General features: G+C 47.5%; 1 protein-coding gene across 2 annotated transcripts; it reads right to left on the reverse strand.

Annotated features, from left to right (window-relative positions):
* Positions 1–9,252: 9,252 nt before the first annotated feature.
* Positions 9,253–16,254, reverse strand: LOC125544080 (F-box/LRR-repeat protein 13-like). 2 transcript variants are annotated; one of them, XM_048707637.1, is made up of 5 exons: positions 15,287–16,254; positions 15,052–15,201; positions 14,799–14,969; positions 14,614–14,716; positions 9,253–9,543 (listed from the first exon to the last, which is right to left on the reverse strand). In XM_048707637.1, the coding sequence occupies exons 1-5, from the start codon at positions 16,157–16,159 to the stop codon at positions 9,539–9,541; spliced, it is 1,302 nt and encodes a 433-aa protein (XP_048563594.1). In that variant the 5' UTR covers positions 16,160–16,254; the 3' UTR covers positions 9,253–9,538. The 2 variants fall into 2 exon arrangements, with proteins under 2 accessions (XP_048563594.1, XP_048563593.1); XM_048707636.1 differs by having other exon boundaries at positions 14,614–14,969; positions 15,287–16,253.
* Between the last annotated feature and the right edge of the window lie 485 nt (positions 16,255–16,739).

Consider the following 16,739-nt stretch of genomic DNA (forward strand, 5'->3'; position numbering starts at 1 on the left):
TGGTCTATCTCGACGACATTCTAGTCTTTTCGAAGAACAAGGAAGATCATGCCAAGCACTTGCGTTTGGTGCTCGATAAGCTTAGGGAACATCAGTTATACGCCAAGTTCTCAAAGTGCGAGTTTTGGCTCGATGAGGTTCTTTATCTTGGGCATATCATCTCTGCCAAGGGCATTGCGGTGAATCCTGAGAAGGTGTCTGCAATTGTGAATTGGGAACCACCTCAGAACGTGAAGCAACTCCGTAGCTTCCTCGGTCTCGCAAGCTACTGTCGAAGGTTCGTTGAGAACTTTTCAAAGATCGCGAAGCCTCTTTCAAACCTTCTCCAGAAGCACGTCAAGTACGTTTGGTCTCCGGAATGTGACATCGCTTTCAACACTTTGAAAGAGAAATTGGTCACTGCTCCAGTTCTGACTCCTCCTGATGAATCCAAACCGTTCGAGGTCTTTTGTGATGCCTCTCTTCAAGGTCTTGGTGCAGTGTTGATGCAAGAGAAGAAAGTTGTGGCCTATACCTCTCGCCAGTTGAAGCCCAACGAGAAGAACTACCCCACTCATGACCTCGAGTTGGCAGCAGTTGTGCATGCTCTTTTGACTTGGAGACATCTCTTATTGGGAAGAAAAGTGGACATCTTCACTGACCACAAGAGTCTCAAGTACATCTTCACTCAGCCTAATCTCAACCTCAGGTAGACTCGTTGGGTCGAAATGATTCAAGAGTATAATCCGAGTATCGAGTATACTTCAGGCAAGGCCAATGTGATTGCTGACGCTTTGAGCAGGAAGGCGTGCTGCAACAGTCTGATTCTCAAGCCTTACCAACCCGAGCTTTGTGAAGCTTTCCGCAAACTCAATCTGCAAGTTGTTCCTCAAGGTTTCCTCTCCAACCTTCAAGTCTCTCCTACCTTGGAAGACCAGATTCGCGAGGGTCAACTTCTTGATGCTATGGTGAAGAAGGTGAAGATTGGGATTGCCAAGAGTCAACCCAAGTACAAGTGCTACCGCCTTGATGACAAGGATACTCTCTTCTTCGAGGATCGTATTGTTGTGCCCAAAGGTGACCTTCATAAAGTGATCATGAACGAGGCTCACAATTCACTCCTCTCCATCCACCCTGGGAGCACGAAGATGTATCAGGACCTCAAGCAGGCTTATTGGTGGACTCGAATGAAGCGCGAGATTGCTCAGTTCGTGAATGAGTGTGATGTCTGCAGAAGAGTGAAGGCAGAACACCAAAGGCCCGCTGGTCTCCTCCAACCTCTTGCCATTCCAGAATGGAAGTTTGACCACATTGAGATGAACTTCGTGACTGGGTTTCCAAAGTCCAAGCGTGGCAATGATGCTATATTCGTTGTCATCGACAAACTCACTAAAGTGGCTCACTTTCTGCCTATCAAAGAGTCTATCACAGCAGCTCAATTGGCGGAGCTCTATACCTCTCGAATTGTCTCGCTGCACGGTATTCCACAGGTGATCTCTTCAGACCGTGGCAGCATCTTTACCTCCAAGTTTTGGGATTCTTTTTAGAAGGCCATGGGCACCAACATCCGTTTCAGCACAGCTTTCCATCCTCAAACTAGCGGTCAAGTCGAGCGTGTCAACCAGATTCTTGAAGATATGCTCAGGGCTTGTGTGATCTCCTTCGGCATGAAGTGGGAAGATTGTCTTCCATATGCTGAATTCTCCTACAACAACAGTTTTCAAGCAAGTTTGGGCAAGGCCCCATTCGAAATTCTGTATGGCAGGAAGTGTCGTACTCCTCTCAACTGGTCTGAAACCGGTGAGCGTCAACTTCTGGGAAATGACTTAATCACAGAGGCAGAGGAAATGTGCAAAGTCATTCGAGATAACCTCAAAGCAGCGCAATCACGCCAGAAGAGCTACTATGATAGTAAGCACCGCGATTTGGCTTTCGAGATCGAAGATCATGTTTACCTCCGTGTATCTCCTATGAAAGGTACTCGTCGCTTCGGTATCAAAGGGAAGCTTGTCCCTAGATACGTGGGTCCTTTCAAGATCGTCAGCAAGAGAGGCGATCTCGCCTATCAACTCGAGCTTCCTTCAAATTTTACAAATGTGCACGACGTGTTCCATGTCTCTCAGCTCCGCAAGTGCTTCAAGACTCCTAACCGCACCATCAACTTCGAAGACATTGATCTCCAAGAAGATCTCTCTTATCATGAGCACCCCATTGCTATTCTTGAAGAGACTGAACGCAACACTCGCAATAAGTCAATCAAATTCCTCAAAGTCAAGTGGTCACACCATTCCGAACGTGAAGCCACCTGGGAACGCGAGGATCACCTCCGTTCTGAGTACCCAGCGTTCTTCCAGTCCTAGATCTCGGGACGAGATCCTTTCGTAGTGGTGGAGTGTTGTAACACCCGGATGTAATTTACCTAATATGTACTCCAACTCTTGCCGTTTCCGGTGCTAAGTTATTTTATTTCCTCGGGTTTGGATTTTTGTCTCCGTGTGTTGTTTTCGTTGTCATGCATCTCATATCATGTCATCATGTGCATTGCATTTGCATACGTGTTCGTCTCATGCATCCGAGCATTTTCCCCGTTGTCTGTTTTGCATTCCGGCGCTTCTATCTCCTCCTGTGGTCCTTTCTACCTTCCTTTCATGTGTGGGGGTTAAACATTTCCAGATTGGACCAAGACTTGCCAAGCGGCCTTGGTTTACTACCGGTAGACCGCCTGTCAAGTTTCGTACCATTTGTACTTCGTTTGATGCTCCAACGGTTAACAGAGGGACCGAGAAGGCCTCGTGTGTGTTGCAGCCCAACACCCTTCCAATTTGGCCCAAAAACCCACCAAAACCCTCTCCATCATCTAGAGCGTTCGATCACGACCGCGTGGCCGAAAACCGCACCTCATTTGGACTCTCCTAGCTCCCCCTATGCCTATATATAGCCCCCCTCCGAAATCCATGTCTCCTTCTTCCTCTGAAACCCTAGATCCACTCCACATCGCCGCCGCCGGACGAAATTCCGCAGGCCGAACGTGTCCGGTTCCTCCCCGCCGCCACGTGTCACGCCTCCATTGGCCTGCGCCGCCGCCCCACTTCGTCGCCGCCGCCGGCCCGAGAGGCCCAGATCGGGACCCCGAGGCCCACATCGCCACCGGACGCCACTGCGCCGCCGCAGGACTCCGCGCCGGCCGGAGTCATCGCCGACTGCCTCGCCCCGCCGCCTCTCCATCCGCCGCCGCCGCAACATCGTCGTCTCGCCGGCCGGCCAAGTCCCCGGCGAGCTCCCTCACTCCGGTCCCCTCCTCCGCGGCAAGTCCATCTCCGGCGAGCGCGTGCTATAGTAACTCCGGCGAGTGCATCGGGAACTGTGCCAGATCCAGATCTGAGAATCTCTCCTCGGTTGACTTTCTCCCGAAACCCTAGATAAATTGCATTTTTCATCATGCTATATCTCCGCATCCGTAGCTCCGTTTTGCGCATGTAGCATATCAAAATGTTCGCCTCAGAGAGTACATCATTTCATATTATTGCATCATTTTCATTTGAGCTCATCTTGATGCCCGAAATGCTATTGGAAGAGTGCTATTTGAGTTAATTGTCAGATCTGCTGCACCAAATAGCTATTTGTCATTTTTGCATTAATGTGTGCATGATATGCCCCTGAGCTCTACATGTGTTTTGTTATATGCTTTGCCATCTTTCTAGAGGTGCTATCCATGTATTATTGTGATATGTGTGGTGACTAGCACAAGCTCGCAAAGTGGTGCATTCGTTAATGCTGATTTCAGGGACTTAGAAATATCACTAAGTCCTTGATCTGTTTTCATCAATATGCCATATGTTCATGTTGTTTCCTAGTGATCCGTGCCTCTTTTGAGGATGATCAGTAAGGATGTTTTGTTAATCTTGTGGTGCTATATCCATCCATGTCTTTGTTTGAATTTATGGAGCACCCTAGCTTGAGTCAATCGAGCTCTACTTTTGCTATTTCGTGAATCTGGGCAGATTGTCTACTTGTTAGCAATTTTGCCGAGGATGTTGTTGTTGATCCGAGCATGCTATGTTGTTGTTCTTGCCATGTCTAGCTTATATAATATGTATTCTTGATGGGTGTATGATTAGATTGTCATGCCTTGCTCTGTAGCGAGTGCATCGAGCTCGTGAACATGCCTGCTCGTTAAGATATTTGCATGCTCCAGTTTTTCTCTAAGTCTGAGATCTGAATATGTTTTTGCCATGTTCACATGCTTACAATTGTATTTTATGATCCCTTTTGGCTCAAGGTCACTAAGGGACTTTTGTTAAGCTCTTTGAGTAGCTCCATGACATGCCTTGCTTTGCCATGTTAAGTTCCTGTAGCATCTAGTTTTCATGCTCCAAAGTGTGCTACCTGATCTGAAATTCCAGGCTTGTGTTAATTTCACGAAGTCTGAAACCTGTTTACCAATTGCACTTTTGCCATGCTTGTTTGAACCTGTTAATGGATGAATTGGCCGTAGCTCAGTGTTCATCTTTTTTAAGCATTATGAGTGGATCCCTGCCATGTATTTTGTTGCCATGTTTGAGTGTTGTAGCATATTTAACTTGTTGCATTTAGATGGCTACTTGCTGTTTATCGCAGACCGGTACCATATTTGTTTTGCTTGCCTTTTCCAAACCGTGTCTCCGATTCCGGTGTTCTTTATATCGATTTCAACCGAAATCACCTCACCTTTCCAGTGGCACACTTGGATTTCCAAGTTGAGGCCAGGTTCATTCATTCCTTGTCAAATCTTGCATATGCATCACATATCGCATCCCGCATAGCATACCATGTTTGCATCATGTTGTTTGAGCTTTGCACATGGTTGATTGTGTTCCTTTTGCTTGTTTGTCTTGTTTGGGTAGAGCCGGGAGACGAGTTCGCTAACGAGGAGCCCATTGAGTTTGCTTTCGAGGGATCCAGTCAACTCTGACAACTTTGCAGGCAAGATGATCATACCCTCGAAATCACTTCTATCTTTGCTTTGCTAGATGCTCGCTCTTTTGCTATGCCTATGCTACGATGCCTACCACTTGCTTATCATGCCTCCCAAATTGACATGTCAAACCTCTAACCCACCATTCCTAGCAAACCGTTGATTGACTATGTTACCGCTTTGCTCAGCCCCTCTTATAGCGTTGCTAGTTGTAGGTGAAGATTGGAGATCGTTCCTTATTGGAACATTATTTTCTTGTTGGGATATCACTATATTATCTTGTTATCTTAATGCATCTATATACTTGGTAAAGGATGGAAGGCTCGGCCTTTTGTCTAGTGTTTTGTTCCACTCTTGCCGCCCTAGTTTCCGTCATATCGGTGTTATGTTCCCGGATTTTGCATTCCTTACGCGGTTGGGTGATAATGGGAACCCCTTGACAAATCGCCTTGAATAAAACTCTTCCAGCAATGCCCAACCTTGGTTTTACCATTTGCCACCTAGCCTCTTTTTCCCTTGGGTTTCCGGAGCCCAAGGGTCATCTTATTTAAACCCCCCCCCCCCCGGGCCAGTGCTCCTCTGAGTGTTGGTCCAAACTAGAGTCCTGTGCAGTGCCCCCTCGGGGAAACTCGAGGTTTGGTTTTAGTTGTATGGAGCGCTCATCTGAGTGTGCCCTGAGAACGAGATATGTGCAGCTCCTATCGGGATTTGTCGGCACATTCGGGCGGTGTTGCTGGATTTGTTTTAACTTGTCAAAGTTGTCTTGTAGAACCGGGATACCGAGTCTGATCGGAATGTCTCGGGAGAAGGTTTATCCTTCGTTGACCGTGAGAGCTTATCATGGGCTAAGTTGGGACTCCCCTGTAGGGATTTGAACTTTCGAAAGCCGTGCCCGCGGTTATGGGCAGATGGGAATTTGTTAATGTCCGGTTGTAGATAACTTGAACCTTAACTTAATTAAAATGAATCAACTGTGTGTGTTACCGTGATGATCTCTTCTCGGCGGAGTCCGGGAAGTGAACACGGTGTTGGAGTAATGTTTGCCGCAGGATGTTCTATAGTTCTTCGTTCGTGCTTTGCCTCCTCTTCTCGCTCTCTTTTGCGAACAGGTTAGCCACCATACATGCTAGTCGCTTGCTGCAGCTCCACATATTACCTTGCCTTACCTATAAGCTTAAATAGTCTTGATCGCAAGGGTGCGAGATTGCTGAGTCCCTATGGCTCATAGATTACTTCCAAACCAGATGCAGGGCCCGATGACTCCGTTCCAGATGATGCGCTTGAGCTCAAGTGGGAGTTCGACGAAGACTCACACCGTTACTATGTGCCTTTCCCTGATGATCAGTAGTGGTGCCCAGTTGGGGCGATCGGGACCGTGTCGCATGTTGGGTTGATCTTTTATTTTGGTACCGTAGTCGGACCATGAGTGATTGGATGATGTGATGCTATTTATGTACTTTGTGTGATGTGGCGAGTGTAAGCCAACTATGTTCCTTTCCCCTTATTATTATATTTACTTGGGTTGTTGTGAAGATTACCTTACTTGCGACATTGCTTTCAATATGGTTATGCCTCTAAGTCGTGCTTCGACACGTGGGAGATATAGCCGCATCGACGGCGTTACAGTGCACAAGTCTCACTGCCGGCAATACTCAAAAGCTAGTCTCGATGGGTAAGCGACGCAAAGGAGTAAGGCTATGATGGCTATCAATGTAATGGCAAGAATGATATGTCCAATACCAAGGTGAGGCTACTGCATCTTGCGTACGGTATGGTGTCAAAATGGTGGCATGAATACCAAGATGTAGTCGAGGTGGTCGTTGTTGATGACGCATCCGTGGCAAAGATGAGCGGCGGTGATGTTGATGTCGAACCGTACCTAAATAGCTGAAACACAAGTAGGACATGGGACCGCAACTCAAATTCTCAAAGCTCGAAGTGGCAAAACGTGCTGGAGTGCGAAACGGGCAAGCAATGTTGGTGGTATGCGGAAGACGTGGTGGTGTATAGGTGGTGGGAGTGCGTATGCGGAAATGTGGGGCGGTGGTGGTGACTAAACTAAAAAAAATCAGTTTCGCCAGGGATCGTCGGACGTCCGGGCTAGGCCAGTCATCCGGTTGTCGGACGTCCGGAAGAGGTCGGACGTCCGGTGCCTGGGCAATTTTCGGGCGCGGGATGAACAGCTAGGGTTCGTGATGGTGATGGAGAAAATGGTCAAATCCGGAGGATTCTGTGGATGGAAAAGGTGGGGAAAGGGGGGGAAAGCTAGATCCACTCAAGACAAAGCAAATCCACGGATCAAAACCAACAAAATTTCAACACACCAACAAATCACAAAAAAAATCGGGGCTATTTTTGTGGGGAACTTTCGAATTAGGGATAAAATCAACAAAAATTAGGTTAGAAACACAACGGGGAGGCTCCGAAATCATGATCAACCTGGCTCTAGATACCAAGATGATGTAGGGTAGAACCCTAATCGCCAGATCTTTCACGAAAGGAGTGGATCCCGTGAAGAACACGAAGAACACAAGGGAGGAAATGAGGGGAAACACAAGAGAATCACTAAACCAACAAGGAATAGTCACACATATGCTAGATCCTCGAGTACATAAGAGATCACACGATCCACGGTCAACTAGGGACGATACAAGGGTAGCCGGTCTTCTCCGTGAGGACGTCTTGATGTTCTTCTCCGCAAGAAGGTCTTGAATCCAAAGGGATCTTCTCTGAAGAGGGGCCGCGGTCTCTCTCGTGGAGTAGATCCGATGTGGATGAGCAATGATCTATCTCTATTATGAGCTAAACCAATGCTAACCCTAGCTAGAAGGAATAGGAGGTCTATTTATAATCTGAGTGCAAAAGAGGGGCGAAGGGGTACATGGGCTACGGCCCAACACTTAACAGCACACAGGTGTTGGACGTCCGGCAGTCACCGGTCGTCCGGAGGCTCGCGAGGGTCCGAACGTCCGGTGCCTGTCGGACGTCCGTAGATTCGGCTCGGATGGTCTTCGGTCGGACGTTCGGTCGGGGTCGGTCGTCCAGGTGGCTTCGGAAATTCGTAGTTTTGGCTCGGGTGGGGGTGTGTCGGACATCCGGGCTGGGTCGAACGTCCGGAGCCTGGAGATCGTCGGACGTCCGGCCCTGGTCGGTTGATCGGAGCCTGTAGCTTCTTCCGCATCTCTTCTTCTTCACGTCCATCTTCCTCTTCTGATTCTCCTTGCTCCTTAGCTTCTTCATGGCTAACTCCTTGACACCTGAGTATGCATAATGTCTCCGTTTGAGGTAGTAGCCATGCCTTATGTGCATCAAAGTGAACTTGTGAGAGGAGAGATGTCACCTCGGTTTCGAGAGCTCTTGCACGTGCTCGTGTCATGGGTCCGCTAGACACTTGATGAGACGATGGTAGGTCTATGGGGATGACCTTGGGGTGCTCCGCATCACCTTCGGTGCGATGTTGGAGGACGCCGATGGTGGCGCATGTGACTCATTGGGAGCTTTGGTGGACATCGGGGCGCGGGGCTTGGTCCAGCGTAGCTTGCGAGGCTCGATTCATCTGCAGCAAGAATCAATTTAAGGGCGGTGATCACGTGGACCGATCGGCAGCCGCGTGCGGCTCTGCCGGCGACGACCAACGAAGGCTTGTCCGGCAGCGGTACAACGCCATCAGCACCCCTGGCGCTTCTGAAGGCGAGGATCTTTCCGTAGCTGTGCAACGGCTGATGCAGAGATGAATATGGTGATTTGTTTCCTGAGTGGAGCCATATAGAGGAGAAGAAGATAAAGGGGAAACAACGCTGGTTGTGGGAGAGGATGAGATCTACGTGGAGGTGGGATAGGATGGATGTGGGCTGTTCTGTTCCAGTGGGCTTCTGTTACGAAGAGGAAACGGCAGGTAGTGGGCTTCTGTTACGAAGAGGAAACGGCAGGTCGCTTCAATGACCAAGGCTGGTTGCGTACTAATGAAAATTAAATCTCACTTGTGTAACTAAATGCGACACATGGCATTAGGTAGAGAAAAAATAGAGTTGCTGATGTGGCAAGGCTGCTGAGGTGGATAGGCTGTATGTCAAGATAAATCAAGTAGTGGAGATGAACTTCTTAAGTATATAGGATAAGATTTGCAAACTTAATTGGTTGAGAGAATTGGTTGTAGTGGAGAACTTCTTAAGAATGTCGAAGTAAGATGTAAGATTTCTATATCATTGGCTGTCATTTTGGCTAAGAATTCATAAACCCACAATTTGGCTTCAAAAAATAGCTTCTTAATTAAAAAAACATCATCTTTCCAAAATTAAAATTCACCTCAACATGAAACAAGTTGCAGCACACGATCTTTAACAAGTTGAAACCAGTTGCAGCTCCATAAAGCACAAATCCACATAATCATATTCAATTACAACAGCCATGTTCAGGTCCACAAAGCACAAAATGCACGTCTAACACAAGCAAAACCAAAGTTTCGAAGCTTGTACTGAACAAGGTATAGAAGACAAAAGACTACAACTTGCTTCAGGGCCTATGGCTTGACTCGCTTCAGGACCCATCTCTTTTTTCATTCCATCTGGGTAAGGCTTGAAGAGACGTGATCTTGTCACTTCTTTGTTATCCTGCAAATATGATGGCAAACATGTAGCAAAATGACTAAAGTAGTTGTCAACCACATCCGTAACAGCAGGAGCAAATGCCGCATCAATATTTTTTCCGACGCAATCAAACAAACAAGCTAGAATTAGATGAAGGCTACAGCTACGCTAGCGACTCTGGTGCTAGGATTTAGAAACGTAAAAACCCAGAAGCCAAATCCTGCTTTCTTTTTCTTACTGTTTGTTTGTTGTTTGCATACTTGATCTGTTCAACTCTCCTTCCTAATGTATAATAATTATTATAGCAATAGAAAACTGTGCAATTCATTTCAATGGGGCAGACTATAAATTATTTGTGGGCAAGGTCTGAGAGGATGCTGCTAGCTAGTGATAGAAAGATCCATAAGCCCTTACAAGCAGTTGCCATTTCATAAGTTGCTTCATTCCTGTCCACCATGTTAACTACTACTGCCAGCTAGATGGTTGGTTATTTCTTGGTTAGCTGGGTGGGCGAGGTTGTAAATTATACTAGTTCTTGAGAATTAGAACCAGTACTACACATGCATATTACTAGTACTACCCACATATTACCACTAGCACTGAGTGCTTCTCCTTTGTCTCAACAGCATTACTAGTGCTACACAGGCACACCCATTGATAAAGACCAAACTGACATGTGTGCACTTCTTTATGTAGATTGGCTACACGAAATTAAATCCCAGATAAGAACAGACTCACAAGGATGACAAGGAGAACAAAACTACAATTGAACAGATTCCCCATCATTCCCACAGTGACCAAACATGCATTGAGCAATACCCAAAGGACACGAGAGAAGCAATATTGCACAAGAATTGCGCTCATGTTCATGTTCCTCCATGAAGTTTCAAGCCACATCGGGCGCTACCTGGGAATGCGGCGGATGGGAGGTCAAGACTTTGTCGGTCTCCTCTCTAGGTGTCCGGATCCGGTTTGCTTGCTACTAAACCTGCTGATTGTGTGAGGTTACTGTTAGAGTTGAAGAAAAAGAAAAGAATTCGTGAGAGATGGAAGGAGAGAAGAGGTGGAGGGGGAGACTTGCCCGGGGAAGGAGGTGAACTACACAACAACGCTCACCGGCGGCTGGACGGGAATGTGGAGGCGGCAACATGAGGTCGGAGCAAAAGAGGAGCAAGAAAGGAAAAGAGTAAAGGAAGTGATTATTCGGCTCAGCGGGAAATCTCACCGACGACGAGGAAGCCAAGCGCCGTGGCGACGGAGCAGAGGCAGAGGAAGGATCAAGGAGAGAGGAATGGTGTCGCGGGACAAGAGAGATGTGTTGAATCATGGAATGGCGGCTTTGAGGGGGGATTGGTTTTACATACTGTCCCACATCAGTGGAATCTTGGAATGAACTCCCACGCCCATTCCGAGACAGCTAAACACAGTGGGTTCGGATTTAGTAAATGAATTACGTGATTCTAGGCCCAAATGATAGGACAAACAAGCTGCAAGTCTAATCTAGGAGAGTGGGTATAGAAAAACTATGACATCACTTGCCATGCTCATTAGTTGGACCCTTTGAAATGAGAGGAACTCCTGGGTTTTCCACCACAAGAGTGCTCCACCTTCAATCTTGCTCAACACCATAAAGCTCGAGGCAAGACTTTCGGTTACTGCCGGCGCCAAATATAACACAAACATTATTCTCTTCTTAATTAATGAATAAGGCAAATCTTATGTCTCCATTTCAAAAAAAGAGAGAGTACAAGTGCTCCTAGATTTGCAAATGCACCCAGAGTCCCAGCTTATCTGGCACTTCCGAGATTTGTTTTCTTTCAAACCTCACATCATGACGGCATAACAAAATATGCTAACAAAACTAAAAATCAGCGACGAGAAGGATGGTACATCAGCGTTCATTTGGCAGCAAAACTGGATCCTACAGGACTTCAACATGAGCCCTATTGTTAGTAAAATAATTGATCCGCCTCTACTGGTGGCCGACTTGATTACGGCTGAGGCGTCCTGGGACATGGGCAAATTGGCTCAAATCTTCTTGCCTACAGATGCACAAGCTATTGCTGCTATCCCTCTTTGTACAAGGCAGGTGGATGACTTTTGGTCATGGATCCATGAGAAGAATGGTGTTTTCACAGTCCAGTCAGCCTACAGAATGTTAGTATCCACAAAGACTTGACGGGAAGCTTGGCTTGAGGGCAGAGCAGATTCCTCAAATTCGGAGAGGGAGACGAAGGCATGGACAAGTATGTGGAAGACCAACGTCCCATCTAAGGTTAAAATTTTCTTATGGAGGCTTGCTCAGCAATCTCTGCACACGGCTGATCTTCAAACTCATAGAAACATGGCGACAGTGTCTTCGTGTGGCTTTTGTGGAGCGGACGATTCATGGCAGCACTCTCTCCTTCACTGTAACATGGCAAGATGCGTATGGGCGTCGGAAGACCCGGACCTTGCTGATGTTTTTCACAACATAAGGGAACCGGAAAGCCAAAAGGTGGATATTTATACTAATTGACGGCCTGCAACATGATGATTTCATCAGGGTCATAGTGACATTGTGGGCTATCTGGTACGCCCGTTACATGAGCATATCTTCCAGACCCCTCACGCAACCCATCATTTTATCCGCAACTATATTAGGGAGCTCAGCAAGATCAAACCACATGGGACACAAGCTCCACCAGCGGCAAGGGCACCCCGCCCGTGCAGAATGCCTCCGGCGGCAGGATTTGCTAAGATCAAAGTGGATGGAGCTACTTCAAAGTGGTTGGATCTTTTAGTGCCGTGTCCAGGGATGAAACAGGGAAGTTCATGGGCGCGTCAGCTATCAGATGCGTTGGCATAACTGACCCAGCAGCTTTGGAGGCGCTAGCCTGCCGAGAAGCCCTTTCATTGTCCCAGGATCTTTCTCTAACACATGTGATGATAGCATCAGACTGCCAAGAGGTTGTTACAAATATCAAAATCGATGCAGGAGGCTTGTATGGCAGCATCGTGAAGGAGATCAAATCAAATTTCAGCTCAGTTCACGTCTTGTACTTCCATTTTCGAGGGACGTGAGTCTAATATTGAGGCACATAGCCTCCCTAAGCACACTCTAGGACTTTCTTTAGGACCCATTTGTGGCTCCTCGAACCTCAAGACCTTAATTGTATCCCAAATTCCCAATGTATTTGGACTATGATCATTAAATAAAGTGTGTTTAGACTAAAAAAACAGATCAATCAAAATGTAGTAGGCATAGCTACACAACTTATCTTCTCCAACATACAATAAAAATACCCTTATTCCACAACACAAAATTAAGAGATACAATGTACGAGACAAAAAGGGTATCCAACATTTAAAGACGTAGATCATATGTTTTATACCATAACATAAACATTTTGCGCCTCTGCTTTTGTGAGGCTATACCGACTATGCTACTACACCGTCGGCCACGACTAACTTGACCAGGGCTAGTCAACACCATGATCGGCTACCTCAACATTGACGTCAAGGGTTACCTCACAGCTCATCGGCAACAGCTCCAGTCAATAGCGTCCGCATCATCACAAGTGTCCACATCACTCCCGCTGTGACTGCAGCAGGGAGTAGAAGAGAGACATGGAGGCAGGGAGTAGAAGAGAGACATGGAAGGCACCAGAAGGAGACGCAGTCACCGCCTAGGTGCCGACAGATCAGAGATGCAGGTGATGATGGCGCGCGACATTCAACTTCAGTCACAATTGTCCACTTTGCTCGCACTAGGACTGAGGGGGAATATTAGAAGTATAAACACGTTCAGTTAGAGACAAGGAGAAATAGAGATAGAGTTGGTTAAAACCAACAATGACTTGCCTTGTACTCTAAGCTGCTCTCCGTGTTGTACTCTATATATGCCCCATGAGGTCAGTCAATGCAAAAACAAAATATCCAGGGTTCCTATAGTTTTCCACACACTAACTAGGGTTCACATCAGATCCAAAAATTATAATGTTATTCAGTACCACCTCCATTCCAAATTATTTGAGGCTCTAACTTTGTCCTAAGTCAAACTTCCTTAAGTGTGACCAAGTCCACAGAAAAATGTGACAACATCTACAACACTAAATTAGTTTAATTAGATTCATTATAAAATATATTTTTGTTAATTGATGTTGTAGATATTAGCTCATTTGTAAGACTTGATCAAAAGAAGAGAAGTTTGACTTGGGCAAAGCTAGAAATAGATATTATCTGGAACAGAGAGAGTATCATACTTAGTTTGCAGTACCATAGGTAAGTCTGAAAGTGCAAAATAAGACAAAGAGAACATTTGATCAGCCTTCTTGTGAGCTACACAGGATGCACCACTCCAGATAGATGAGTAAAAACAGAGCGAGTTGATCTGCCACCAAACACCAGAATAGTACACACACCAGACCAGAGACTGCGGATCCAATACTAACATGTCGCTTTGACTGTAGCTGATGATGCAGTGGTCTGAGGGGACTCCAGGCCATTGTCAAGATGATGGGTTTCCTACGTTTGTGTGATACATGGCTGCTAGCCTAATGCAATACTAAACAACGAGCATGTGCAGGTGCATGTTTTGTTATATCTCAACTAGGCTCACTTGATTGCATTAATGACTTGTACATATCAAAATGGAGCACCTCTGATTCAATTATCAATGGTGCTCATGAGTCAATGATGGTAATCTATTGCATTAAGCTTGGACAACATCAATGACAGCATGAGTGATACAGGCGCCATCACTTTCTTGCTCTTACGGAAGTTCAAAATTACGATAAGACACAACCAAAAGATGAACTGTCAGGAGAAAATTTCAGACAGATTAGGAACCAGCTGCCATAAGTACTATAGCACCAAACCTCAAGCTTTGCATGTTATAACTAACATGTCTTGGTAAAGTTTCATACTATTTCTTGACCACCACCACCACCACCAACAACAACAACAACAACAAAGCCTTTAGTCCCAAACAAGTGACCAAATGGGTTATATTGTTATGAGGTGCAGATTTTGCTAATGAGAGGACCATCAAAAATATGACTCAGAAAGTAAAGAACAAACTGTTTACAAACAAAGAGTAAGCCTTAAGAGTACCTCCAACTTTAGCAACCAAAGGGGTCACACTGTGACATGTTGCTAGCTCTTTCGAAGCTCCACGCATGGGACATGTCTTGCCTCTCCACCACCACGCTAGCATCTGCAGACACACATTCTTCTGAAGATAAACGCCTTAGCACAACATCTCTAGAGCAACCATCATCCACGAAAACACGCATCTCCTCCAATATTTGGGCTCTTTCCATGACAAACTTGACAAATGCCAGCTCGGTATCCTCTCCTCGGGCAGCTTCGAACACAAACTTCTTAATATGTGAGGTAACACATTCAGTGTGGCCTACTTGATCCCAGAAATCCACATCAACATTGGTTGGTGATTCAGAAGGAGATGACTGTATTCCAGCAAGTGAACCACTTAACTCAACAGGCACAAGCACAAACAATGATGATGATGAAGTGACTGGGAATCGATACCTTGATATACAAGGTTTCTAGGCATGGGAAGCATCTAAGCAAGAGGGGCACCAGCTTGACTTGCTTCTCGTCTCCAAACTGCACCTTCAATGCCAATGTCCTAAGGGTCCGAACCATCGCATTTGGTTTCACCTTCATCCCTATCCCATCCTATAATGAACCGAAAAGCAATTATGTAACACAGTACCATCTAATTGTGGGAAATAAGATGATGTGAAAGAAAAATTCAGGCCACCTTGATCACAGTGGGGCCGATCTTGAGCTGATGGAGTCCAACATCAAAGTACCCGAAAATTTTCAGCCTCGGTGCATTAATAATCTTGACGTGAGTAGAGGCACCGCCAATCGGCTCCAACAGCAACCGCTCCAAGTTGGGGGCATCGTCAAGGTGCACCTCTCTGACCATGGACCTCCACACAACCAGGGACTGGAGGCTCTCTGACCAGATGTGGATGTACCTTGGGTAGTCCTGTGTCAGCACGAAAGCGAGCCTCTCAAGCTCGGGGCAGCGCGGGAGCACAGCGTGGAGCTCGCGGTCCTGCATGGAGCAATGGACAATCCCGAGCTCTTGCAGGCTGGGGAAGGCCGGAGCGAGGCCGGAAATGTCCGGGAACTGGCAGAGCCCGAGCCAGAGGCGGCGGAGGGACGCGCATCCAAGGAGGCCCGGGGGAGGACGCCACTCACATTCAGCGGGCCAGGATCCGTTGACGACGGAGAGTTCCTCGACGTTCTTGGCTGCGAGGGAGGCGAACCAGGAGTCGAGGACGTCGGGTTCCTGGTAAGCGAGGTGCTCGGAGGAGAGGCGGGCGGAAGTGACCGGGCCCGGGTGGGAGTTCAGCGCGGCGGTGACTGCGGTAGGAACGAGTCCAGCGTCGTCGAGCCGGAGTGGGGTGGAAGCCCAGAGGCTGCGCCAGCGGGAGGAGAGGATGGTGGTGCGGGCCGCGTCCTTGGTGGGGAGGCGGGAGATGATGTTGCGGAGGAGCACGTCCGGGAGGCAGTTGATGCGGTCATCGTCATCAGAGGCAGTGGACGAGGAGAACGGGGATGCGGTGGTGGAGACCGAGGGAGGCGGGAGGTAGGAGAGGACGGTGGCTAGGGTTTCGTCCATCGCCGTGGTTTGCTTGACACGGCGGAGGAGGAAGCGGAACAGGGCGAGATCTGTCCTTTTTTTTTGAGACAAAGTGAGAGATCAGGTGAAGCCCGACAGGAGTAAAGAGTTGGGCCATATGAAGGTTAGCCCAGTTCAGATCTAGCAGTGAAAAAGGAACAATCGGTTCTACTCCAACTTCCTGGCCTAGCCCAACTCCCATTCCCGAGTAGACAGACATTGGTATCGGCAACAGGCTGCTAGTCTTTCCCTCTATAGTTAGGGTTTCTCTCCTCCCGGTGGCGATCTGGCCGCCGTCGAGACGAATTGCTCCCCTACCACCGCGTCTTTCCGCCGTTCTTCCTCGCTAGCCAGGGTGCGCAAGCGCCCGACCCTAGCAGGAACGGGGACCGACTGGTTAGGGTTCCCCCAGGAGAATACCCCGATCTGCACTGTCTGCTTCGGGTGAGAGATATAATGGCTTCTGGCGGATCTTCGAGTTCTGCAGGAGTTGGCGATGTTGAATTGCTGATGAAAGAATTGGGACTGGCGGAGGAAGATCTGGACAATGTGGTCTTCGATGAAGTGCGGGCGCCACCAG

The sequence above is a fragment of the Triticum urartu genome, chromosome 3 (genome assembly GCF_003073215.2).
Source record: "Triticum urartu cultivar G1812 chromosome 3, Tu2.1, whole genome shotgun sequence".
NCBI classification, from domain to species: domain Eukaryota; kingdom Viridiplantae; phylum Streptophyta; class Magnoliopsida; order Poales; family Poaceae; genus Triticum; species Triticum urartu.

Bases quoted from the DNA above. Each gene is read 5' to 3' on its own strand.
- LOC125544080 (XM_048707636.1), bottom strand. From the start codon at position 16,159: ATGGACGAAACCCTAGCCACCGTCCTCTCCTACCTCCCGCCTCCCTCG. The intron at 15,202-15,286 runs GTGGCCTGAATT...GGTTCATTATAG, and splicing joins TCGGCCCCACTGTGATCAAG to GATGGGATAGGGATGAAGGT. The intron at 14,970-15,051 runs GTATCGATTCCC...GCTGGAATACAG, and splicing joins TAGAAACCTTGTATATCAAG to TCATCTCCTTCTGAATCACC.